We start from the raw sequence: 27,101 nt of genomic DNA, 5'->3' as shown, positions 1-27,101 counted from the left end.
CGAAATTTGAAACCATGCACGTAACCTCCTTTATTGACGAATTCTGACATCAATTCATGATAGAGTGTTTTGGAGGTACTGGTTTCCCTCGAACTAAATCAAACACTTACTTCTTGTGGTCAAACTTTCTTTCTTATATTTTCCGACTCAAAATAGGGAAGAGAAAGGGGAAAACACCACCTAAAGATATTTATCTTTCGGGTAATCGGCCTAATACGAGACCGTTAAGCTTGCATGTAACATAAAGGAGTGCGAATTATCCTACAGGTGGTGCGGATTTTTCATGTCCCTAATTTAAGAGTGAGACGGTAACTGCACACTCCTTTCATTTGGTCATTACACCCCTTTCTCTCTGTATTTTCAAGACTTCTATTTGTTCTTACGACTCCCGAAGAAAAAGGGCGCCTAAATTCGATTACTAAGAAAAGGCAAAAGGTCAATGCCTTAATACCTCTCTCCAATCCCGGCTGGTGAAAAATCCCACCTCAAAAGAAGAAAGAGAAAAATTAGCTTCAAACAAGAAGCTTCCTCTCTACTCTCTTCTTCTTCTTCTTCTTCTTCTTCACCATAGATTCCAAGGTCTGTTTTTTGCTCTTTTTTTCGAGTTTTCTAGATCTGATCTGATCATGATCTAAGTTTTTTATTTTTATTTTAGATGCTGAAATTTTCTGTAGTTTGGATATCTGATTGGTAGAAAATTTTTTTTAAAAAAAAAGGAATTTCTTTGGAAGTTTAGTTGATCCGATGATGAATTAGGGTTTGGAGTCGAAATTATGTTCTGTCATGGTGATTTAAGGTACTTTTGTTTTGGATCCTGAATTTTTCTTTAGTTTGGATTTCTGATTGGTAGGAAAAAAAAAAGAATTTTTTGGAAGGTTAGTTGATCTGATGATGAATTGGGGTTTGGAATCGAAATTATGTCTGTTAAGTGATTTGATTTGATCCTTATCTAAGGTCTTTTTGTTTTGGATCCTGAAAATTTTCTTTAGTTTGGATTTCTGATTGGTAGAAAAAGGAATTTCTTTGGAAGTTTAGTTGATCCGATGATGTATTAGGGTTTGGAGTTGAAATTATGTTATGTTATGTTGTGGTGTTTTGTTTTGATTTAACGTATTGTGGTTGATCTTGCGCTATAGTAGACTCGGAGATGTAGTTCTTGGATATTTTTTACTTGATTTTCAGTATTTTCTTTGATTGAAACTAGTAGGCAGCTAGTGATTTTTGTTCGAAGTTGTGTTAGTTTAATTTCTTTGTATTGTCAAGATGTGGTGTTGAGATTGATTGGTTTGTGAGATTTTGGTTCTGATGCATGCTTTTCTGATTGACATTTTTGTTATGTTTTAAGTTTCTTTTCTTGTTTGCGAGTTGAGTAATTTGCTTTAAGCTTTTCTTAATAGATTTATTTCTATGTATGTAGTTTTTATCATTAAAATTAGGGTCTCAATTTGATGTTTTAGCTATAGAACTTGTGGAATCACTTTAGAAACAAGGCTAAATTCTGTATTTTTTGTTTGATTTTCGTCTCATCTCAATTCATGATTTTTCCATCATTAGATGTAAGGTTTATTTAGGCCTTTTTTTTTGCTGGTATTTGAAAGTGTTGATTTTTTATTTTTTTTCAATGACAGGATTCTTGCTTATTGATTTACCTCATTGACTGTATAGTCATTTGAGGAATGGCTTTTGTTTCTTCTATCTACCGTGTTGGTTTCAATTGTCTTGGGCAGCATACTTTGCATTCAAATGAAGATCTCTCTTTGTTTGGTCTGAATTGTCCGAGATTCAGAAAATCTGCGAGGTACATGAAAAAGAGATGTATCAATGTGAGAGCTGTTGTTGTGAAGCAAGAGATAGATTTTACGGACCCAAACTGGAAGAAGCATTATCAGGAGGATTTTGAAGATAGGTTCAGTTTGCCACATTTAAGGGATGCCCTTGACATTAAGCCAATGCCAACCACATTCTCTCTAAAAAAAAGGTGACTTTGCCTTGTTTTGTGTACATAATCTTCATTTATTGCTCTAATGGAATGATTTTGTTAACTTTAGATTGTACATCTATAATTATCGTGTTAGTTTTGACTTTTGAAATGCCCAGTTGTTTTCATTTTCTATTTCAGTTTGAGTAGAATTCTTGCTTTTCTCATTCTGTACTAGCCGGTGCTATTCTTCTGCATCATTAGCTCTGTTTAAACTGCTGTCTTCATGAAATAATATCTGGGTTTAGCTTATCTCATTTGCTTGTTTTAGTTTTATAATAATGACTACTGAGTTTGGCTTTGACAGGGGTCCTCAAGTAGTGGATGGTATCTGTGATCCAGAGGAAAGGCCAAATGGCTATGTAAATGAGGATGATAGGGCACTCCTAAAGGTCTGTTGTTATATCTTCCTAAGAATTGCTCTGTAATGCATCTCATACTTTATGGTCCAGCTTGGCACTTGAGCACAATCTGCTTTCACTCATCACCTACAGATTTGTGTTTAATCTTAAATCACAAAGTTGAGTTCTAACAATAGTGTTTATTTTGTTGCTGCTTTATAATTCTTCAAGTTATTATCAGTGGCTTTATGCGGATGAGAAAATAAAAGAGATTTTGGGTGTGACATTAAATAAGGAGCCATGGAGTTTTTGTAGATTAAAGAGAAGCACAGAAGTCTCCTTCAAACTATAGCTTGCAAAATAGAAAGCACAAACATCATATAAATACAAAATATCAGAGTATCAGTTATGAAAGGGCATAAAGTGAAGATCTTGATACCTTGTGCTGGTAAACATCCCCAGGCTCAGTGCCAAAATTATCATATCAAAGTTGCATAAGGGAGCAAGCCTGTCATCCCATTATCTATCACTGTAGTCGTTATCAGGGTGCTTTTCACTGTTTCTACCCTCACCCATGTCTTCATCATCCATACTCTGCTTTTCTGAATTATTCATATACATTTAGTATCAGACTGATTCCTATAAAATATTGTCAAAAAACTCCAAATTGGTCTATGACTGATTCCTATATCTTATTGAAGTCGCAGTATATTGAAATATGGAAGATTGACCTGTTCTGCTAACTACATATAAATTTCTTGTTAATAGAAGGAAGGTTCCATGCGGAAGATGGTTAGGAGTTAGGATCTGTCTCGGGAACACCGATACGTAAACAGCTAAACGCGCTTTCTAATCCGAGGAGGTCTAGACTGAAGGGAGCCCTTGCAAAAAAGAGGTGAAAGGGCTCCCCCATTGGCTGCACATCACCATCGTGTTTGACTTTTCAGCCGTTACATAAGCATGATGGTGATGTGTAGCCAATAGGAGAGCCCTTTTACCTCTTTTTTGCAAGGGCTCCCTTCAGTCTAGAATTCCTCTTCTAATCCATGTCAATTGTGTCGAGCTGCTTGCGAATTCTCCATCTTTCGGCCAAGCATAATTTGAACTCTTTTTTTTTTAATGGAATTATTTTGAACTCTTTAACCCAAATAGTTACATAAAAAAGTGAAATATGGAATATTAGCTGCCCAAGAGTGTAGAGAATGATGACACTCACGATTTTCATGTCACAGTGATGTTAAAAGCCAATTGGAAAATGTTTTTTGGCGTGATAGCGAGAATATGATAACAGACAACAAAGTATTATATTCTTCTCATGCACAACACATGAAACAACAGCTTTTCACTTCTTTATTAGATTAATGTTATGCTTTCAGGACAATTCAGATTTCAGGAAAACTTTAGTGTTCATGTAACCTTGTTTTTCCTCTTACTTCACAATAAGTAATTGATATATATTGCAACAGTTGAATAGGTTATGAAACAGCTTTGAGTTGAACATGAATATTTCCTGCCTGTTTGTTATGTAGATGCCAGTAAGCATATAAACAAATTCACATTACGATTTCATGAATACTTTAGTGTTCATGTAACTTTGTTTTTCCTCTTACTTCACAATAAGTAATTGATATGTATTGCAACAGTTGAATAGGTTATGAAACAGCTTTGAGTTGATCGTGAATATTTCCTTCCTGTTTGTTATGTAGATGCCAGTAAGCATATAAACAAATTGTCCTCTCCCGCCATATCAATTTATGAAATTATGATTCATACCAGGTTATAAAGTTTTCTTCACCCACTTCAGCTGGAGCGGAGTGCATTGACCCTGATTGCAGCTGGGTGGAGCAATGGTACTGTTCTTCATCTATTGTTTCTTTCTTTATCTTTTTATGTTGCGAAAATAACTTAAAGCACATTGGTTTTTCTCTTCAATAGTGGTGTTTGCATTGCATTTAACCAATTGTCTGACACTTCCAGTCTTTTGTACCCTCATAATTAGTTTCTTCTGTATGTTAAGTATTAGGGGCCGTTTGGATACGCAGATTTAAGAATCTTGGATTTCATCAAAATCGTAGTTGGGAGACGAGAGAAGAAGGGACCGGTCGTCGTTTTCTGATTTCTCGCCCTTCTTTCCTTCAGCAAGAGAGCAGGAGATCATCCCATGACCCATGTTTCCAGGTTTTAGATATCTCAGGATGGGGGAGAGATTTCCAAAACCTGGATTTCTTACTTAAAATCCAAGATTCTAAAGAGAAGTGAAACGGTCTGTCTCCTTCTTCTCTAGTCTCCCAACTACGATTTTAAGGAAATCCAAGATTCTAAAATCTGCGTATGCAAACGGCCCCATAACTACTCACCAGAAGAAAAAAAAACTACTTACAAGAAAAAATATTGACTTGCTTGCATGTTTTTAGAAACATGGTTTGAGCCTCTAGCTCTATGGTCAAGGCTTTGTTCTTCAACTTGGAGGTTGGAGGTTCAATCCCAGCTTAACTACCAAAAACAATGTATATTTTTTCAGAGAACTACAAAACCATATCCTAGGCAAGGTTTTAAATTTCGGTTTCGTAATGCGTTTCGTCCCTCACCGAAACCGAAATTTCAAAATTTCGGGCGAAATCAAACGAAATCAAATAAGTTAGATTTATCTCGTCCTAAAATTTCAGGCGAAATTACCGAAATTTCGGTTTCGTAATGCATTTCATCCCTCACCGAAACCGAAATTTCAAAATTTCAGGCGAAATCAAACGAAATCAAATAAGTTAGATTTATCTCGTCCTAAAATTTCCCGAAATTTTGGGAGAATATTAAACAACGATAACAATTCCAGAGATTTTGGGATTTCCCTGAAATTTTGGACCAAAATTTCCGGAAAAATGAAATTTCGATCAAAATTTTGTACGGTTTCAGATTTACCCAATTTCGGTTTCGTTCTCCACCGAAACCCGAAATTTCGGATTTCGGTCGCAATTTAAAACCTTGATCCTAGGGTACGTTGTGAACTGTGATGTTGGCATTGATTAGTGATTGCCCTCTTATCCTAGGGTGCATCGTGCGGGACCCCGTAAGCAAATATACTTTAAACCTGAGGAAGTAAAAGCCGGCATTGTTACTTGCGGAGGACTCTGCCCTGGTCTTAATGATGTCATTAGACAGGTTGGTGGCCCTGTAGCTATTTATTATTATTTATTTCTTTTCTGCTATGTCATGTTGTATATTTGATTATTTGTGTACTTATTTGAAATTCCAGACACCCACTGTGCACTGACTTGTTCTGAAGGAAAGTCCTTGCATTACTCAAACGGCTCGATCATCCAAAAGTTTCCCCAGCCGTATTTTTTTAATTGATCAGATGGCTTTTAGAGTAAATAATCTGTGAGAAATCTTTCCATATTTTTTCCATGGAAAATAGTCAACCAAACATGCCCAAAAAAATCTGTTGAACTTTGTTCTTTGTTTAGTCGATCAATGCCTTAAGATGAATGAACTGAAACATGAATTTTACATGCTGGTACATATTTTGGATATCCATTGAGTCCAGACACTGATAATGCAAGCAATTTATGTTCATAAGCATCGACAACAATGATAAAGAGAAATGTATTTCTTCTAGGCTGTCTGATTTGATCTTTCTCATTCTAAGTTGCTCATAGAACTACCGTTCAAATAAATAAATAAAAAGTTGCTCATAGAACCAAAGCTCATTACAAATCTGTGCCCAAGCATACAATGAACCAAAGCATTATTCTATAAAGAACAATCTGCACCTGGGGCCTCGTATTTGTCTATCATCTTGCCACCAGATATCATTTGCTGTAGATGCTGTGTCTACTTGGTTCATATGTTCATGTTGTTATAGCATGTAGCTTATTCTTGCTCAATGACATCCTAGAATCACCATAATGGTAAAGTCTAGTGAGGCAGCATTGTTTAGATTATTGAATTAATCAAAACATAAATAAAAAATGAGCATCACATATATTTTCTGAAAATGATATTATGCATTTTCGTTACCAAATAAATCAAGTATATATTGTACCTTCTTTACCTGCTACTAGCCAAATGTTTGTGTTTCTCTTTCATAAAGCTTTTTTTGCATGTTATTCACTTGATACACTGTTTTACGCTTACAAATGACACATAGTAGAAGCCAGTTCATTCTTTGTCAAGTTTTTTCACACTCAATTTCTTTTCTATTTTGCTCCTGTGTTTGTAACTGTTTTACAAATTTGAGGGTGGAAGGTCGAGATGTTTACTTTTTTTGAAGAGGTTTTTGGAAGGTCGAGATGTTAGGGTTTTTATTAAGAGAGAAAGTAGAAGGGGGTAGATGTTCAAGGGTGGAGGGTCTAGGCGCTAGGTTTTTAATTAAGAGAGGATGGATTGTGCTTTCACAAACATGTTTAAAGGGAAAATATACAAGATTCGCATTTTAAAAAAGTTGATGATGTGTTGGACTTGCCTGAAAAAACAGGATTCATGTGGGACACAGCTATGACAAGAATCCGGATGTGTCCCACACGAATCCTGTCCGATTCACGTATCGAAACATGTCGACGCGGATTTGGCATAGAGGGGCAAAGAATCTATGCAAGGCATGTTTGTAAATGGTCTGTTAATTCCTAGTATGCTACTTCCACTGAAACAATTGTGTGTTTTAATTTCTTTTACACATTACTATTTTCAATAGCCAGCAATGAAGCCAACAAGGCGATGACTCCAGTAGGTCCATATCTAGGGGATATCTTTTTAACTTGGTGGATTGCATTTTCTAGTTTTCCTCCATTCAGTTTGTAAATGCATATTGTCTGGAAGCTAACTGGTTGTTTATGAGAATCTTTTAAATTAGAAAGTAATTGGTCGCTATGCATTTATTTGATCTTTTCAATAGCTTGTCTCTTGGAAGGCTGAAGATGAATTTACTTGTTCTATAATTTGTCACGTGGAAGGTTATTTTGTAGTCTTGATAATTCATTAAATACTATGGAATATATTATGCATGGATGGCTTCTTCCAAGATATGATGCACAGTTAAGTAAGAACTTCCGTTTAACCTTAGTTTCACATGCTTATGCAGATAGTATTTACACTTGAAATATATGGGGTCAAGAAGATTGTTGGAATCCCATTTGGTTACCGTGGATTTTTTGAGAAGGGCTTGCCTGAAATACCGGTGATTAATCTCCTTGAATCCATAAGATGAGAGTTCCTCTGGTCCGGATCTATTCTTATTTTTAATTGTAAATTTACCATTTGACTTTGCAGCTTTCACGCCAAGTGGTTCAAAACATTAATCTTGCCGGTGGAAGTTTATTGGGAGTTTCTCGCGGGGGAGCTAGTACTAGTGACATTGTAGATAGCATACAGGTATATTAATTTCACTGGTTCTCAGGTTTAATGTGGTTTCACTAATGGTTGTTCCATTATCTCTTATTAGTTTGCATCAAGATTAAAAATTTACATTATACTAACTGAGTATTTTAGGCCAGGGGAATCGATATGCTTTTTATATTGGGCGGGAATGGCACCCATGCAGGGGCCGATGCAATACACAATGAGGTACTTATATCTTCTTCTTCCACAATTAGCAAATAACACAATTGTATTTCATACTCTCATTTGTATAGTCTTTATTTGAATATTTTAAAATCTTTTAAAGCAGCGTTCATGGTTGTTGGAGGCAGCTGCCTAGATGCCTAAGAGTGACTTACCCAAGTGATCTAGGATATTTTTCTCCTAGTCCTAAGAGTGAATCACCCAAGTGATCTAGGCCTTTACAACTTGGGCCTCATTTTCCTCTCACTAAGTGGAGGTCATGATCTACTAATTGATGCTGCAACAAAACTCATACTTTCTCTTTCGACTATTGTCTGTTAGAGTGGAATTTTAGTACTCTCTATAACATGATTACAAGTTCCATTTAAGAGATGGTTCACTTGCATGACTGATGTAATGCTTTCACATGCAGTGCCGCAGGAGAAGAGTGAAAGTTTCTGTAGTATGTGTGCCAAAAACCATTGACAATGATATACTTCTGATGGATAAGACGTTCGGTTTTGATACTGCTGTAGAAGAAGCTCAACGGGCAATCAATTCTGCATATATTGAGGTAATCAGCTTTCACTTATCTAACAGTTCTACATTAAAAAAAAAAGAACTTATCTAACAGCTCTTGTGGAACTTGTGGATTATTTTCCGAAAAGAACGAGTGTAGGCGTCTCTCAGACATTTTTTTTATTGACTCTTGAATCTCACTTATATATTTAATGGATTTCTCTTCGCTGTATTCAGGCACGTAGTGCATATCATGGAATTGGACTGGTGAAGTTGATGGGAAGAAGTAGTGGTTTCATAGCCATGCATGCATCACTTTCTAGTGGACAGACTGACATCTGTCTGATTCCTGAGGTGTGTAGCTTTAATGATATGCTTTCTTTTTATTATGATTTTATTAGGGAATAATTTCTTGATAATTCAAATGAAGGTACCTTTTAGTTTAGAGGGATCATATGGTGTCTTACGGCATCTCGAGCATTTGATACAGACAAAAGGATCAGCTGTGGTTTGTGTGGCTGAAGGAGGAGGACAAGTAAGTGAATTCTGTATGTGTGCATTTAAGACAGGTTACTGGGAATCTTCCCTGGTTTTTCCTTGGTAGCTTGAAAATTATTTGTAGTATTTTTACCACTGAAATAAGTATTAGTCTTGCTTCCACTAACCTCTTCAGCAAAAATATAGTGAACAAACTAGAATGCAAATAAATGATACTGATGTGCAGATAAGGACGTTTTGGCACTCAAGTCTTCAAATATGAGAAGCTTTTGGCTGTTGTGAGATATAAACCTCAGGTTCCCAATGGAGTAAAAGACAATTTGGAGAATTTATGGGAACTGGGATCTTAGTTTGCAAACATGAGAATTTACGGTTTAAATTTTAGGGATAAAAGTTGGAACCAAGAAGAGATCTGCAAAATTTATACAAGAAACTGGCTTGGGGGGCTGTGGGGAGCAAAAATAGTTAAGGTGAAATACTCAAAAGTTGCAAAAACTTCTGGAAACTGAGAGCATGACAGCAAGACTGAACTATGAAAGCTCAAGTAAATATGAGTTTATCACGATTCTGTTATGGTGAAGGACTGAATCTAACTCAATGGGACTTTAGACTGGTCTTAAAAGTTAAATATTATCCGGTTTCGATTCAAATGGAAGAACTGAATCTAACTCAATGGGACTTTAGACTGGTCTTAAAAGTTAAATATTATCCGGTTCATTGATATCCTTCCCTGCTTGATTCTATAGTTGTTGAGAGCAGTGTTTAAAACTGCGGATGCGGTGCGGAATGCGGCCAAAGAAAATCCTAGTCGACTCTACACGACGCGGTCGAGTACTCGGTTGATGCGGGTGAGTACTCGGTCAATGCGGAACACAGCCAAGGTAAAAGGTAATTGACTCGGGGAGTCGACATGGGGGTGGGGGAGTTTTAAAACTATGGTTGTGAGACACTACCACAGCATTACCTGGCGGATGAAGCTCAGTAGGGGCTTCCCTTAACTATCGAGGATGTGCTCAATGTTGTTGAGGGGCAGTTTACCGCATTCCAGTATATTTTTGGGTCCGACAACGGTGATGTGGATACCTTGGCACGTAATGGCATGGTTAGAGTCACTATTGAGATGTTTGGCCGGATCTCCCCCTTGAGGGTTACTTCTTGTTTTCTTATTTTTGCTCAGTTTGATTGTTGACCCTCTTATTCCCTTCTTTTACCAGTAAGATTATCCTCCAAAAAAAAGAGCTCTGAAAACATCTCATCATATATCAATTTCTAATTAACTTAGGGTATTTTATGAATCCGAACTCTCAGGTCCTCTACGCATGGCTGGGCATGAAGCATCTTCCATAGCTGATAATTGATCTGCATGTGAATGGGAAGCCTTTTATGCTGTCATTTTTTTCTTCATGCTGTCCTTATGTGTAAACTCAATATAGGTGTTCAGTGAAGCAATGATGGCCTGGAGAAATACTCAATGGGAAAATCAAATGAAAATCTGTCAATTCTTTAGGGACAAGTTTTGAATAACCAAAGTGGTCGATCAAGTTTTGAAAGTCTTAACAGGTTATGAGGCGTAAATTTGGCATCCCAAGAGTTGCCATCTTTTTTAACCTTTGGATGACTTAGAAATCAGGTTCATTTTAATCTGAAAGTAAACCCATGGTTCTCTCTGTGCTTATCCATCTATATTAAGATCACTGATAACCATTATCCTTGAATCTCATAATTTAATTTTTTTTTAGAATATGAATTTCTAGAAACATGGCCGGCGATTTTTTTTAATGCGAGTTTAAAGGTTCATAAATATTTATGTGTGCCTCTCAGTGCTACATGCATACTACTTCCAGAAATTTAGTTGCTACTTGCTAAGGATACGCTTACTATCTACATAGATGAGCTGCACAATTTACTTGGAGTCTTAACAAAGGTTTACTTATTTTCTGTTTCATGGTTTTATATCACATATTTCCACCAAGGAGCTTATGATGTCATGTATGCATTTAATAGGAGCTATAGGAGTTTAAAATCTCAAATGGTTTCTTAATATTATAACTTAATTGCATTCACGGTAGATCGTTCAATAAAAATTGCATTCATAGTATTTCTGAATTTGATGTGCAGGATTTGCTTCAAAAGTCAAATGCAACAGATGCATCTGGGAATGTGGTATTTGGAGACATTGGTGTCCATATCCAACAGCAGGTTAGATTCTAGTGATTAACACTATACTCCGGTGTTCCTCAGATCTAATACGACCTTATTGATAATAAAGTGAAATGCATAGGGAAAAATATAGCAATATGGGTTTCAAAATTGCATAAATCCCCACATTATTTTCTGATATTTTAATATGAGAAACATTTTTTTAGAAGAACTGTTATTCAATTTCTCTTTTCTTGAGATCAAACAGAAGTCTCCAGAGTTGCACAACTGTCAAAACACCAGACGTTGATTCTGGTTGTTCTGTTTATATTTAAGTAATTACTCCAATAATAAGATGTCATCTAACCATTCAAATAATAATAATAATAATAATAATAAGATGCCATCTAACCAAAAAATAAATAAAATAAGATGCCATCTATTTTCGTAGTTTAAAATATGGCTCCAGCGTGCACAGCCATTTAGCCCCCAGAAATTCAAGCTGGTTGCTCTGGTATCTTAAGCCATTCACAAGGAGGAGGCCCCCAGAAGTTCATTCTGGTTGCTCTAATATCTTAAGCCATTTACAAAAAGGAGGCATCTGCTTTCTTTGACATGGACCCACCCATAGTAGTTGAAATGCTTATTATATGTGGTGATTCATACTATTATGTGCAATTATCTTTTTCCCAGTAGACCCAGTAAATTTTCTGGCATGTTTTTAGAGAATTAGAGAGACTCTAGAACCAGGTGCTGATTAATATTTATTCAGCCTCCAGGGGTGAGTCATGTGGCATCATTCTCTTAATGAATCCACATTGACCAACAGTCCACCCCCACCCTTTTGGTCTTTTACAGATATCAAGGGACTGTTAGGTCAGGTCTAATCCCACCTATCAGCCCTACCTACCCCTATACCATATACTAGTTAATCTAAACCTGCAACAGTCCTTTATAATTATACTCAGAGCTGCCTTAAACCTGAAAGTTTAGTCCTAATCCACAACCAGATCTACAACAGCCCACTCTGACCCGTATTTCCCTTTCTTTAGACCCTGCTTAACCTTTCTTTTTGAACGATAATAAAACTTTTTTGCTAAAGAAAATGTGCGAGTGATCTACATAGTCCTCAAGAGGGACAAGGCATCCCAAAGAGGAACATAGCAGATACAAGACCAATAAACCAAACCCAATCCTATCTAGATACCCTACATCAAGCCTTCAGTTGAAATGGAGTTGACAAAGACCATTTCAATCTCTTCTGCCTTGCTCATTAATAGACCTCAACATATGCTGAAAGTTTGGATTTACTTTCAAACAGAGATCTGTAATTTCATCAATAACCCCTGCTAGTTTCCATGGACCCACTGACTTGTTAGTCATCCAACCAATGACATTTGCAGAGTCACCTTCAATGACTAAGAGACCACAAAAAGAGTTGGCATAAAATTCCAAACCCCAAAGAAGGGCTCTTGCTTCCGCCTCAATGTAGTTGCACACAACTATTGGCCCAGAAAGAGTTAATAAATAAGTCCATCCGAATTATGAAAGACGCCTCCAATATCCACCCGACCTGGTATGCCTCCAATACCCACCCAATGTTACCTGGAACGCGGTTCGTTGCGGTACGTGGTACAGGAACGGGTACGATGGTAGCCCGGTACGCAGTACGATGAGGGTATACATATATACATGCATATATAATTTCATATATTTTTACAAGAATGTCATTCCATAGTACAAACTACATACATTTAATACATAAAATATATAAACCTCATGTATGTCATACATATTTTTTCAAAAAGAAAGTTCCCGTTGGAATATATGAATATCCTTCCATAGTCCATACTACATCCATTTAATAAAAAAAATAAAAAAACCTCATGTATGCCCTACATATTTTTTCAAAAATAAAGCTCTAGTTCCAATTCAACCCAAAATATATAAAATTTGTAGCTCTCTCTCCATCTCTCTTAGTTTATATGCATCTCTCTCTTTCTCTCCTGCGGGTCGCCGCGGTTCGTCATTTTTGGTGATCCGGGTCGCTAGTGAACCACGTTTGGGATCGTGTGACCCCGGATCGCGGATCGGAGGGGGGATAGCGAATCCGGCACCCGACCTGGTTTTCCTTTAGAATTCCCATCAAATCTAAACTTGATCCATCCAGTAGGGGGAGGGAGCCACTTTGGAATGGCTCATTTTCCAAACCTTTTTCCCAAATAATAGTACTCTAGTTTCTCATGACATCCCCCATAACCTATTCTCTTAACCCATGTGATTTCATAACAAAAACCTTAGCCCAATGCTTACCATAGCCTCCACAGATATGCCTTTCCCTTGACTGTCCTTCGTCAATTGGTATTAGAGTCACCACACCTAGTGTCTTCCCTTTACATCCTGCATCACATACAGCATACACATTGTAGTCGGAATTTTTTTGGAATTTCCCTTGATTTGTTACTGTAGTCTAAAATGTTAATCTTGAAAGCTGTATTTCATACTATCCTCTAGTTGCTCACAAATTGTTATTGTTGTTTAAGGTGGCTGCCATATTGATAATAAGCTTTCAATTTTTCTTGCAGATCAAAAAGCATTTCAGGGAGATAGATGTTCCTGCTGATGTCAAATACATTGATCCAACTTATATGATCCGAGCATGCCGTGCTAACGCATCCGATGCCATCCTCTGCACTGTTCTTGGACAGAATGCTGTAAGACTTCATTTATAGCCCCTCAACATGCTTTCCATATATCATCGCGGTACTTTCTCCATAAAAAATAGAAAAAGGAAAAAAGGAAACAACATTTCATTACTGCTTTGTATTGATATTTTAATCCATTTTTAAATTTTGTTTTCTTACATTATAATATGGTCATAACAAAAATATATTGAAAATTTTAATCGGGTAAGTAGATATAATATTCATTTCTATTCATGAAAACATGAGGTAATTGTAAAGTTGTGGTAGCGGTATGCGGAATAAACAGATCAAAGAGATCTAGAAGTGTCTCCAAGAATCCTGACGTATTGGAATCCGAGATGTGTCCAACCCGGATTCTTTGCCCATTTAGAAGAATCCGTGTAACATGGCTCTGCAGTGTTAATCTTTCTGTAATGCTATTTGTATCTGTACTGATGGATCATGGGATTTGCATTGATTAGATTGTCCCATTCCTATATTTCAATTTCAAATCAAGTTAGTTGCTTACCCTGCCTCAACTTTTCACGAAATTTTTTCCTCGAAAAATGCTTTTCCCAGGTTTGTTAATGCCTTTTTAGGTAAAAATTATTTTAGCTAAAACTATTTCAGCAAACACACACACACACACTTATAAAGTTTTACTTTTTTCATATTTGTGTTTTAACTTTTTTAAATATTTGAACATGTTTCTATGACAATTCCATGATCTATTATTCAGGTTCACGGTGCCTTTGCGGGATACAGTGGGATTACAGTGGGCATATGCAACACCCACTATGTTTACCTTCCCATCCCTGAAGTCATAGCTTCTCCGAGGTTTGTCGACCCCAACAGTCGTATGTGGCATCGATGCTTAACATCCACCGGACAACCCGATTTCCTCTGATTTCCCCCCTCAATACTTCATTAAATTTACTGTAGAGAAGCAATGGGGTGATGAGGCTCAGTTTTTGCTAATTTAAGGTGGAGTTCTTTGTTTCAACATTTCACAGCAGGCGACGTTTGTTTTCGAATAAGGATCTGACAAAATCCAGCAATTTTGTAGCCATGTGAGTAAGACATATATTCCTTTGATTATTGCAATTGCAATAAAATGTTGAACAGAAACTTGTTCTTGACACTTGATTAGACCAATGTGGTCATTAATCATGTCTTATATTCTACAATTGAAATTATTCTTATTGATTTGGATCCTATTTTACATCGAAAAAAATAGTTTGCTTCACTTGGCCGCATCTTCGGAAGGGAGAGGAGGTGTAATTTAGAGGTTATATCGTGACATGCCCATAATGGGAGAACTGAAGAACACTACTGTATTTGGCATTTCTTCTCTGCTTTTCTTCATTCTCTCTGCTTATTTCTCTGATTATATCTAGTTGTAAACAATCACCTCTAACCTTACATAGAGATGGAAAGGTAAGTTAGAGTTGGAAGGTGATTCCTCTAAGGTTATCTTGAACCAACCCTATTCAATTTTTACACAGACTGATCTTCAATTTACAATAATATTCCTCTAAATTAACCAAAATCATATCATTTCCCTCTAAATTGTGGAAAGGAAAAAAATTTCCATCAGAAATGTTTTTTCTTGGATGAGATTTTTGTTTTGTATAAAAACAGATTTTGTTCCTTCGTTCATTTTCTGGTGGAAAATCTTTTCTTAAGAAATTTCATTCTTTCCACCATTTAGAAAGAAATAACATGATTTTTGTTAATTTGGAGGGATATTATCATTAATTGAAGACCCAAATAACCACCACTAATCTAAAGCAATCACATTAAACGAATCTCCTTCCACTAGAAAGCCCCTCCCCCCAAATTCAATTAGCAAGGATTAGAACATGGGAAGGGATATATATTCTCCCCCAATTTCTTCCTTGGGCCACCTCCCTCTAGTAGTGTATCTATGGCTGCTCTTTTACAATATAAGGGGTAGCCCGAGGAAGAAAAGGGGGCGAATATATCACTTCCCTTGGAACATTACCTGGCCAAGATTTTTTTCCAATTCACATTGTGCAATCATTTTATGCTTTAACTCATTGCTCGAGTGGATTATCTACTGCTTTAATGGCATTTGCTTCTTCTAATGCTATAACCAAGGTTTTAAATTTCGACTGAAATCCGAAATTTCCAACCCCAAAACCGAAATTGTAGATACCCGAAACGTTACAATATTTCGTTTTCCCCAAAATTTCGGCTGAAATTTAAGGCATTTCACACAAATTCTAGATTTTTTTTAATTATTTAATACTTACCTTTCTATGAAACAGCCCATCAAAACGCTTTCTGAAACCGAAATTTGAAACCATGGCTATAACTTTTTCTTCTCTCATCTCAGTACAAAATTGGGTTTCTTTGTTCCCTTTCCAGCTTTATTTAAGGCCCTCTTATAGATTGCAGGAATTTTCTGGAAAAGTTTGGAAAGGAAGAGCTCTTTTATATGGTGTCTAAGAGCTAGAAGAATGAATATTTCAAACTTGAAAATACAAAGAAAATTACGCTTTTGATGCCTCTGGAATTAATTAATTACCACTTCACAAGTTCATTTAAACTGCATAACAGAGCTTCATATATGCAATCACCATTGCCTTCTCATGAACACAGACAAGAGAAAATGGATTTACTGAAACTCCATCCATCTCAATATAAAAACTAGAAACTGGCAAAGGGTGTTTAATATAGTTCTAATCTGAAAAAGGGTCTGTTGTGTTTTCATGGGGCAAAATTAGAGTCTGAAAGATGCACAATGGAAATAAACAAGTCACGAGATATACGTAGTTGTTTTACACGGGAGAGAAGCCATGATCTTCCACTATGAAAGAATATGCAAAGATTAATATCCCAAACTCAATCCTCTCTTTCTTCTAACACAAAGATAGCAGGCCTAAGAACACCCATTATCCAAGTCAACCATGTTTTGTTTCTCACAGATTCAAAGACTAATCCCAAACTCAATCCTCTCTTCTTTTGAGCACCCATTATCCAAGTCATCTCTCTCTCTCTCTCTCTCTCTCTCTCTCTCTCTCTCTCTCTCTCTCTCTCTCTCTCACACACACACACACACACACACACACACAGAAAAATCCCATGGTTTTGTAACTGTGAAGGTGTTTTTGTTACCATTAAATGTTCAAGATCATTATCTACCACGCCTTAATTTATGGATTGGCCAAGTCCCAAAAATCTATGATCAAACAATCTCAACCCTCTTGTTTTTTACACTCCCAATGAACAGGAGTTATTTCCTTATGTGAAACTACCAGTGACTCCAAAGGCTTAATCTGTTGGAGAAGGCGTATTAATCCTTATATCAAATGGAAGTCATTGTAGTTTGATGTGCAGAATTTATTCTGATAGTAGAGCCCAATGGGGAATCTTTAAATGCTCAAACAAGCAGGCCTCAATTGGTACATTTACACCCATACTATATGAAACAATGGAGCCAAGAAGTGAAACCCAACCAACCAAAGCAAATCGAAAGATACTTCTTTATTCATCGTAGTTGGAAAAATAAAGGTTTCAGAAGACTGTCAAAACCTTTTTTACAGAATAAATAATGGGAAGTCTACAAATCAAAATCTAATGCTGTTAGAGCCAGACCTTTGAACAAGACAGAAAATCAACAAACCCAAGACACGAATAGCATAAGCTATGACAAATAATAATAATAATAATAATAATGACTAAAAAATCACCTACTTTAGCAAAGAATCGAAAGAGGAGTTCAGTCTTCAGATCTCCAAATCGCGTGCAAAAAATAGGCTGTGTCAGAGAAAAAAATGAGCTCAGATTTAAATGGTTCTAGAGATGAGAACTGACCGAGAAAAATTGTGTTGGGGCTATGTTCTTCTTTGCAAGCGAAAGAAGGTCCTTGTTTTCATTCACTGGATGTGCTATTTCCACTGGTAACCCAGTACTGTTTAACAACAAATAGTATCTTCACTGGGACATAGGGGCCATCCTCATGATCCACCAATTTAGTAGTCCATCTCATCCCACTAACGATCTTTTTCACCTTGATAACAGTATCAACTTCATCACGGATAATGACCGCCCCTTCCGGTCGCAATATACGGTCCATCTCCAGAAGAATGTCTTCTACTTTACACCTGGTTCAAAGGCATTACTCCATAAAATTGATGTTCCCAAAGAAACAGAATGTAGAAAACAAGTTGTTTAGGGACACTTAGGAACTCTTTGGATAAATCTAAAAATTTTGGATATGATCTTGGCCCTGTTTGGATTGCAAGAAAATATTTGATAGAAAAAAATTTCATGAATTTTTTTCTTTCCATGATTTACAGGGAAATGATATGATTATATGGTTAATTTAGAGGGATATCATCATAAATTAAAGATCCCTTAAGTAAAAATTGAGTAGTGTTGGTTTAGTTATCTTTTTTCATGTAAAAACTAAAAACAGTAGGAAATTTTAGAAATATTTTTCCTTTCCAAACTTTTTCCAGAAAATTCCTGCAATCCCTATTTGGATTGCAGGAAAAGCAAGTTCTTGTGGAAATTTTCTTCCCATGATTTTTTTGCTTCCATGTTTTAGAGAGTAATGACAAATTACAGTGATATAATTACAAATTAAAGGTCCGCTGTTAATAAAACTTGAACTGCAGTGATTCAAGTTACTTTTTTCATATGTAATCAAGCAATGGAAAAGTATGAAATTCTGGAAAAGTTTTTCTTTTCCGAAATTTTCTAGAAAATTCCTGCAATCCAAACAGGAAAATTATGTCTCCACCCATTTTCAAGCATTTTTTTTTTTGACATAGGGTATCCCCTACCCACAACTTGGGTAGAGACAGTGAGGAAAGACTCAAGGGCTAGGAACATAACAGAGAACATGACCTTGGAGGAGAGAATGGAAGAAAATGATCCATGTAGACGAACCCAACTAGTGTCAGGATTAGACTTAGTCAATTTGAGCCGGGTAGATCCTTTCACCTTCTTCATGAAAATTTTCTAAATGACTCATTAGCCCACCCCAACTAGTTTGGGACAAAGGCTTAGTTGAGTTGAGTTGAGGGTATCCCCTACCCCATTTTAGGGTGGGACTAATCCCTACAGACGCACGCAATCACCTGTAAACCACGTGCATCGGGTAACTATCGGGGGATTCGAACTCGCGCGTCTATGGGGAGCAAACCCACAACGTCAGCTGACATGATTGTTTGTCTTTTTCTGAAAATAAAGCCACTTTCAGGAAAAGACTAACAATAGGAGGTGGCCATGCTGAGAAATGGGTGGAAATATCATTCCCTGTAATCTTATTTGCAAATGGTTTTGAAATGGTAGTAGTATTTGCACATAATGGTTATATTTGTGAGAGAAATGATATAGTTAACGGTTTCCAAAGAGACCTTAATGTCCCATTTTCAAATAAGATTAAATTAACATAACCTTATTAGCAAATATGGATCGATTTGGTGGCACCCAAAGAGGCCCTGATGCGTTTAGGAATATCATGTCCTGATTCCAAAGGCATCTGAAAGAGAAGAGTAATGCAACTATGCTAAAATTTACTAGTAAGCCTACTTCTGAATAGGCTCTTCTCTAATTGTATCTGATATGCTGTGATTTGGTGAGTATGGAATCCTGAAATACTTAAGACTTACTTGTTCTTGTACAAGCTGAAAAGGCCATTAGCGTGAATAAGATCATACGTCCTTGGGTAAGTAGAAAAGCCTTCACACCTGAACCAAGACGAGGAAAGGCATGTTACTTAAGTCGCTCTGAAAGGCATGGATGAACATCTAATCTCATCTCCAATACAAACCCTTCAGAAATACAAGATGGAACATAACAAATATGTAATATTTCAGCATGATTGATTAGCAAGACATCCCAGCTACAATAATATACAAGATAAGATAATGTCTTAAAGATGATGTTTAACCAGAGAATAATAACAGTCAAGACTGATATGAAAAAATTTCAAATCCACTGAAGGAATCAAAAGATGTTACTGATAAAGGAAAAGAAATTATACACTAATATATGATGATTTTAGGACAATTTCTCGACTAAAGTATGGCCTAAAATTCAGAAAATCATACCAATCATGATAAATGCCGATTAAGCCTCGCTCATATATAACACCCAGGGTACTTTTCTCAGCGATAGTAGGTACAACATTCATAACCCACGATTTTGGAGATTCAAGTGCCGCAGCAAAACCTCCAAAACCAGCAGTCATGTCCATCATGTTGCGATACCTCCCTGTACCAATAAAGTTATTGATCCTCTTATAAGCATTTACATTCTTCTTCCATAATTTATTGTGCTCCTGGTACGTCTCAATAGAGACCCCAGGGATTGACCCACTAGCTATTCTGGGAGGGACATCATTGAGCCGATCTGGAAACGTTTTCAACTCCCCACCAGCAACTTCATCTGCACTGTTAACCTCAGGATAAGGAGTTACACATGCTGTCATCTTCTTGTACCTAAATATCACAAAAAAAAACAGTGAATTCGAATAGGGCGAAGCTGGTGAATAATACACATATAAAAAATATTGCTGTCATTAAAAAAAAAGGAAGAAAGCAGACGAGTATTCCACTGTTGTGAATTTGGGCTCATTGAAAATCAGGTAAAAGAATAGTCAATGGCAGGTTGTTAAGCATATACCAGACCCTCTGCAAAGCCCATTTTGTAACCATATATGCTCTTGTGATGAATAATAAATAATATAAATTTCTCCAATGCTTAACACATTATCCATCTTAATGGTAAAGCACACAGTATACACCATTGTTTTGGTATATACTCTACTAAATGTTTTAGGTTTTGATTCCAATATGTGTTTCGGTTGTAATAAAAATAGGAACATGTCAGTTTCCGTTGAAAATTTTGGTAGAGATCTTGTAAAGTTATGGAAACGCATGGAAACGTTGACATGCAAATGATAGATATTTAAGATGAAACTTCTAGAAGAAGTGCTAAGATAAGCACAAATACACACGCAAAAAATTTGCCCTTATATATACATAATACATTCACCATATTTCACATGCAATTCATAAAAATATAATTATGTAACACATACTAGTATAGTATGCCTACTATTACACATACACCTTTGATTCCAGTATGTATTTCGGTTTTAGTATGTGCTTCGGTGGGGATGATAATGAAAACATTTCAGCTTTGTTGTGTCAATTTAGGTCGAAATTTGAAACTATGGCTCTGCTACAGATCATTGCCCACAAGAATAATAAAGGAATTCTTTCTAAGCGAAAAGTCTAGCATAAGACAGAGGAAATCGAGAACCTCTTGATATCAATTGCAAATTGGCAGAGAATCAACAATGTCACCGACAAAACCTCCACTAACTCAAGAAAATAAGGATCATATGGATGGCGTTGCTTGGTTGATTTGAAGAATGACAAGCATATAGTTTCTTCAAGAAAATAAGGATCATATCGATGATGTTGCTAAGTTGATTTGAAGAATGACAAGCATACAGTTCCTCTAAAGCGGTCAATTATGGATAGAGGGAATGAGTTATGGAATTTAGGCATCAAAACACTGATATAGGTATGCTTTTGGAAGGTTACATATGGTTCTTTCAATTCTGTAACCATTTATTAACGTCCCAAAAGCAGGTACATCATGAGCACAAAGAGAGAAACTCTGGATAGTCTGGCTAAACATAGGGTAAGTAGAGACATTTGTGCCCATAGGAGCATGGCGAGCCCTTTTGTATTCTTTAAATCTGATTTATGTCCTTTTGGGCATGTCTCAGTTCAGCTGTTCTCCGTAAACCAATAATAGAATTGATCAGAATACATACAGCAAACACTATACCCAATATAAAACATAAAATTGCAAAAGAAGCCATGGCACCAAATTAGTCCCAGGAAACCATTTTACGTATCCAGTCACAAATAATTACCAAAATCCATCATCATCCCAGTCAAGGTTTAAAATTTCAGTTTCGATTTTGAACATAGCCAAAACTGAAATTTTGGCCGAAATACCGAAATTTCGGCAGAAAATCGGTAAAAATAAAATAAAAATTCAAACTAGTGCCAAAATTTTGGGGAGGAAAAGAAAATTTCAGAAGAAAAAAATTAAATTACATTTTCCCGAAATTTCGGATTTAGGTGATTTCGGTGTGATGCATCTTTTTTATTTTCCAATGAATTTACATCTTTCATTAATGGAAATTGTTCAACTGAAATCCAAAATTTCGGTATTTCGTCCGAAATTTAAAACCATGATCCTAGCATGTATCCTATGCCAAAATAACAAGAACAGAAACATACCAGACATCATCTGCATTTGTTGATTCACACATAGTTATAACCGAACGATCTTGTCTCTCAGGACAAGATTCAGCATTCATTCTCTTCCTCCAGATTGCCATTTCACCACTCTCGTACTTCTTTTCCCAGCAAAGAAGCTTTGCGATCTCTTCAATCCTTCTTTGTTCCTCCTGGAGTTCCTCTTTTGGACGCTGCCATGCTTGGTAGTTATGATACCAATTGATGGGAGGACCAGAAAGTATCCAGTAACCACCAGGTCTGAGAACCCTATCTACTTCCATCATGTACATTCCATCTGCAAAGCGAAAACGGCCGTAATGCTCCAAAATATAGTTGCTGGCAAACGACAAAGCCGTCTAAATACTATGAAGAGAGCAGAACTTGACTAGAAACATCATTGTGGCTTAAATATGCAGTATTAAATTCTTAATGGTTCTACCTATAATCAACACAAACTAAAAAACATGGTTTAGTAATTAATCCTCACCATTTGAACCCCATTGGATCAAGCATCGCGAACAGTGGGCCATATCAAAGGATCTAGATGGGTATGGGAGTTTTATGGTTCCAAGAACCCCAATAATAGCAGGAACACCTCTTTCCAAAGCAAACTGCACTTGTGCCTCGTGCGAGTCCCTAGGCGCGAAGGACATGGCTAATACATTTCTTTTCAGTAGGTATGCACCCCAGCTCGCAACCTACACATGTTTCAATAGTTAACAGATCAATTACAATTGAATCGGCTTTTAAATGTTGGGCCAAGTAAACAAAAAAATCACCTAAGTCAACTCATCTAAACCCAGGTCGAGTTAAATGGGTAACTTGTTTTTTTTTTTTTCAGAACCCAAAATAACTAAATCTAATAACCAGAAAACTTGATCATGTACCCTATGAACTTGAAATATCCAATCAAGGAGTCAGTAGAGTCTCAAGTCGACACAAGACTTGGGCTCTAAAAGGATCCAAATAATTTTTCGAATTTTAAACTTTGAACTGGATAATAATTTGGATCAACTATGTCTCAAATGATCCCACAAATTAAACCACAAGCACTTATATTTTAGACACTGACCATTGTACCATACTGCATAAAAACAACTAAGTGTGATCCTCCAATGGATTTCATATACCACACTTGCCACCCCCTCCAATAGAGGGGGTTGCAAGTGTGTGAGCTGTAGCAAGCATGTGAGGTCACCGGGATAGATTGAACAGAGACAGCCAAAAGATTTCACATACCCCACAACCGGTGTCCAGGGCAGTTCTGACTGTCCCATTGGCAATTGGGACCACAGAAGCAAGCTGGTCGATGTATGCATCTGCCCCTTGAGGAAACTGTGTCCCTCCACCAGGAAATCTGAAAACATTGCCTTCAAATTGTACCCAGTTCTGAATAGCCTTCTCGATTGTCAAACTCTTATATGGAACATTTGCATAAGGCACAAAGTCGCGACTCTTAGGCCATGGAAATGGTGTCACATAGCCTTTGGGCGCTGGGATAAGGCAATGCAATTTTTCATTCTCTGGGGGACAATGCCTCTCTCTGTAATTCATATTCTCTCTGGGAAACGTCATTGCCCGCATTTGCTCTTGGCATGGAGTATAATCAGTGTACTCCGCCTCACATGGCTTGAACACTTGGGGTTTTGATTCAGAAACATCAATGGTATCACTTGCACCGCTATGATGGGTCTCAAAATTCAAATTAGGGGGGACAGTACAGCCTGTCTGCTTAGTGATCCCCAGTGCTATGATGTCTCCCTTTCCAAAACCACTATTTTTCCATGTGCCCAACATATAGAAGAAGCAACAACACAAGCCAACCACAATAAATATGGAGAACGACCTGCCCCGAGTTCTACTGTCTGCTGAGTTCGTTTTCATGGCCATGATGTACCTGAAATAGCAACTGAGAAAAAAGAGAGAGAAAAAGAATGAGAATACAACTTTAGCACAATAAATCTCAATGCAAATACAAACTAAGGAGTACAATTTCCAGGATAATCAGAATTCAATCCCCTTCTGAAATATTGATAATGGCAGTTGACAAAATAAATAAAGATCACTGAAAACCATAAATAACTACCAATTCTGAGTCAGCATAAAGCCATGTTAAGGCTTCGGCAGAGTAATTTTACCCAATATAATGGACTTATTATACAGGCCAATAACCACTGGAGATATACTGTGAACTATAATTAGAAAGAGTTGAGCCGTTGCAACTGAGGATCTCAGGTTACAAATCCCCTTGGACGAAAATCAGTCAAAACAACAACAAAGACAATCATTGTGTTACAGTGGTTGAGTTTGAGCCCATGAGCCTAATTTTGTGATCTTTGAACCCATACAATAAGAGCATAAGGCCAACCAAAAGATAACATTTTTGGAGAAGATTCTTTAAAAACAAGTTGATCCTACTTATAACTTGAATTGGAGAGTTGAGTCCAAGGATCTCAGGATAAATGCCTACTTTGATGAAAATCAGTCAAAATAATGGGAAAGAGAATCATTTGCCTCGTGGAGTGAGATTGATCCCAATACCTCACATTATGATCGCTACACTAAATGTGCTAGGTCATGGGGACAACCGAAAATAACAATTTTGGAGAAGATTCTTTAAAAACTTATGGATTGGGTCGGAACTTGGCTGGGTCTATTCGATTTGGCAGGCCCCATATACAAAGTCCAAACTCAGAATCCATAAAAAAATCTGACAAAATCAATGGTCTACTACTAGATGATTTGTTTAAAAAGTTGGAAAGTCTTTAATTGACAGACAATTTTTACTCAGAAGTAGATTAATATGACACAAAGGCAGACCTCAACTGCAATAATAACACAAATCCAACAGATTTTTCTTCATCATCTAATTTACTACCAGCTAATGACACATAGAAAGCATTCTTCTCTTCAAGAGAACTCAAAATCATTGTACGTGTTCGCATAAATAAAGAGATCTCAAAACCAAGCATCCTCGCTCACAGAGCAAAACCATACTTAAGAAGGATTCCCAAAGCCACTAACGAATATCAGCTTTAAGCTATCAAATGAAATGAATCTTATTGTTCTTTTTAGCAGCAAAAAAATCAGAAATAGTTAGCAAATTTCACAAATTCTAAAAAATGAAATAAAATAAAATAAAAACCAAGGCAATCCTGTTTGTTGGAGACCGGCATCATGGGATTCGGCAAGTCTTGTTTTACTTTTTGCAATGGAAAGATTTTCCTAGATTGGCACATCCCCTCTTGTATGTTTTTCCTATTATTAAAAATATTTAAGGTGTCGTTCCAGGTTCGTAGATAAATTCCAGGTTTAAAAAAGCCAAGAACGGTGAAAAAATGGAGTGTTGTGACTATGCCAGGCCACTTATTCCCATATTATAAATGCCATGTAATTCATCAATAGTTTTTGTTCTATTGTGCCTAATAGAATCGAATTCTATTAGATAATTAGCAAATAAGAAAATACACGGCAAGGAATAAATGAAAGTAACAAATGATGCTATGAGTGATTATTCGTCTTACTAATCTTCCACAAAAGAAAAGGCATTTTCTGCCATTTACGTAAAAACAGTCAGTCAAAATGATTAATTTCAATGAAACTTGATTTAATAGTTCTTATCAATGAGTCAATAAGGCCATGTTTGGATTGCAAGAATTCTGAAGAAAAGTTTGGAAATGAAAAATATTTGTAACTTTGTTTACACATGAAAAAACATACCTTGACTAAACCCTATTCAATTTTTTATTTGGAGGAGCCTACAATTTATGATATTATCCCTCTAAATCAATGATAATCACATTATTCCCCTCCAAATTTAGGAAAGAAAAAAATTTCCTTGAGAAAAGTTTTTCTTGCAATCCAGACAGGGCCTAAAATTAAAGAGATTCAAATTCCAAGTTTTACAGCAGATATGCAATCTTTCAAGATCCAATCATAGCAAATCAAACTAATGAACACGAAGATCAGGTTAGAACACTAGAATTATGTAGTGTTAAGTATCAAGAAAATCAGGAGAAAAAAAAAAAGGAATCCGTATGAATAAAAATTCAAAACAGGATGCCTTGATTATCAGGAAAACAGCATGAACAACACATCTCATATCAAATGAAGCAAAAAATAACAAAATAAAGTATAAAAACAATAAAAATTCAAAACAGATGGCATCGATTATCTGAAAAACAGCATGAACAACACATCTCGCACCAAATCAAGCAAAAAAGAATAACAAAACCAAAGCACAAAATGAACAAAAACTCGTATAAGAAAAGTTTCACAGATGGAAACCATCAAGTAACTGAAAAATCAGCAAGAACAGAATATCTAAAATCAAATCAAGCTAAAAATTACCACAAAAAAAAAAGGAAATTTATCGACAAAAATTCAAACGCATCTGAAAAATCAGCAAGAACAGAATATCTAAAATCAAATCAAGCTAAAAATAACAAAAATAAAAAAGAATCTTATCGACAAAAATTCAAAGGCATTGATTATCTGGAAAACAGCATGAACAACACATCTCGCATCAAATCAAGCAAAAAAAAATAACAAAAAAAAATATATGAACAAAAATTTAAAAAAAAATAACAAAAAAGGAACCGTATCAATAAAAATTCAAAACAGAGGGCGTTGATTATCTGGAAAACAAGATGAACAACAAATCTCACATTAAATCAAGCAAAAAAATAACAAAACAAAGTATAAAATTAACAAAAACTCGTATCAGTTAACTGAAAAATCAGCAAGAACAGCATATCTAATCGTCAAATCAAGCTAAAAATTAAAAAAAATGAATACAAATAAGAGAAAGATCTAAACGAATAGAAAAATTCTAAATTTGACAAATAAAGATTTAGAAAAAGAACAGATCTACAATGCGAGTTCATTCCAAATCTCTTACACGGATTTCGGATCTCGAGATCTCTCTTAAAATTAGGTTACTATTCCATTTGCGGCAAAAAAATCCTCTTTTTTGAGTGAGAATTTGAGAATAAATAGAAATTGAAACAGCGAGCAAGAGCGAGAAATTCCTCAAAAAACCCCTTGCTTAGAGAGAGAGAGAGAAGAAGAATCTGCAAAAGAGTTTTAATAAGAAGAGAGTCCGCAAAAG

The 27,101-nt window shown here is 36.2% G+C and overlaps 2 protein-coding genes across 6 annotated transcripts; one reads left to right on the top strand and one right to left on the bottom strand.

The window, feature by feature from the left end:
• The first annotated feature begins 366 nt into the window (after positions 1 to 366).
• Positions 367 to 14,937, top strand: LOC143857899 (ATP-dependent 6-phosphofructokinase 5, chloroplastic-like). Its single transcript, XM_077368433.1, has 14 exons — positions 367 to 579; positions 1,629 to 1,978; positions 2,286 to 2,370; positions 4,096 to 4,169; positions 5,364 to 5,475; positions 7,394 to 7,489; positions 7,582 to 7,683; positions 7,801 to 7,875; positions 8,285 to 8,425; positions 8,608 to 8,724; positions 8,801 to 8,905; positions 10,987 to 11,067; positions 13,593 to 13,721; positions 14,431 to 14,937. The coding sequence occupies exons 2-14, from the start codon at positions 1,677 to 1,679 to the stop codon at positions 14,596 to 14,598; spliced, it is 1,587 nt and encodes a 528-aa protein (XP_077224548.1). The 5' UTR covers positions 367 to 579; positions 1,629 to 1,676; the 3' UTR covers positions 14,599 to 14,937.
• On the bottom strand, positions 2,615 to 27,101 carry LOC143857898 (putative methyltransferase PMT2). 5 transcript variants are annotated; one of them, XR_013238787.1, is made up of 9 exons: positions 26,892 to 27,099; positions 23,231 to 23,900; positions 22,479 to 22,689; positions 21,992 to 22,286; positions 19,778 to 20,167; positions 19,337 to 19,414; positions 17,532 to 17,821; positions 6,087 to 6,207; positions 2,615 to 2,921 (listed from the first exon to the last, which is right to left on the bottom strand). XR_013238787.1 is itself a non-coding variant. In XM_077368431.1 (7 exons), exons 2-7 carry the CDS (start codon positions 23,879 to 23,881, stop codon positions 17,590 to 17,592), a joined length of 1,857 nt encoding a protein of 618 aa, XP_077224546.1. In that variant the 5' UTR covers positions 23,882 to 23,900; positions 26,894 to 27,100; the 3' UTR covers positions 17,181 to 17,589. The 5 variants fall into 5 exon arrangements, 2 of the variants coding, with proteins under 2 accessions (XP_077224546.1, XP_077224547.1); XR_013238786.1 differs by lacking the exon at positions 6,087 to 6,207; XR_013238789.1 differs by lacking the exons at positions 2,615 to 2,921; positions 6,087 to 6,207 and adding an exon at positions 15,977 to 16,119.

This window comes from Tasmannia lanceolata, unplaced genomic scaffold (assembly GCF_043159265.1).
Source record: "Tasmannia lanceolata isolate RefF3 unplaced genomic scaffold, GAP_Taslan_0.1 ptg000025l, whole genome shotgun sequence".
NCBI lineage: Eukaryota > Viridiplantae > Streptophyta > Magnoliopsida > Canellales > Winteraceae > Tasmannia > Tasmannia lanceolata.
Note: the sequence above shows the minus strand (reverse complement) of the source record. Positions and strands in the feature narration are given on the sequence as shown.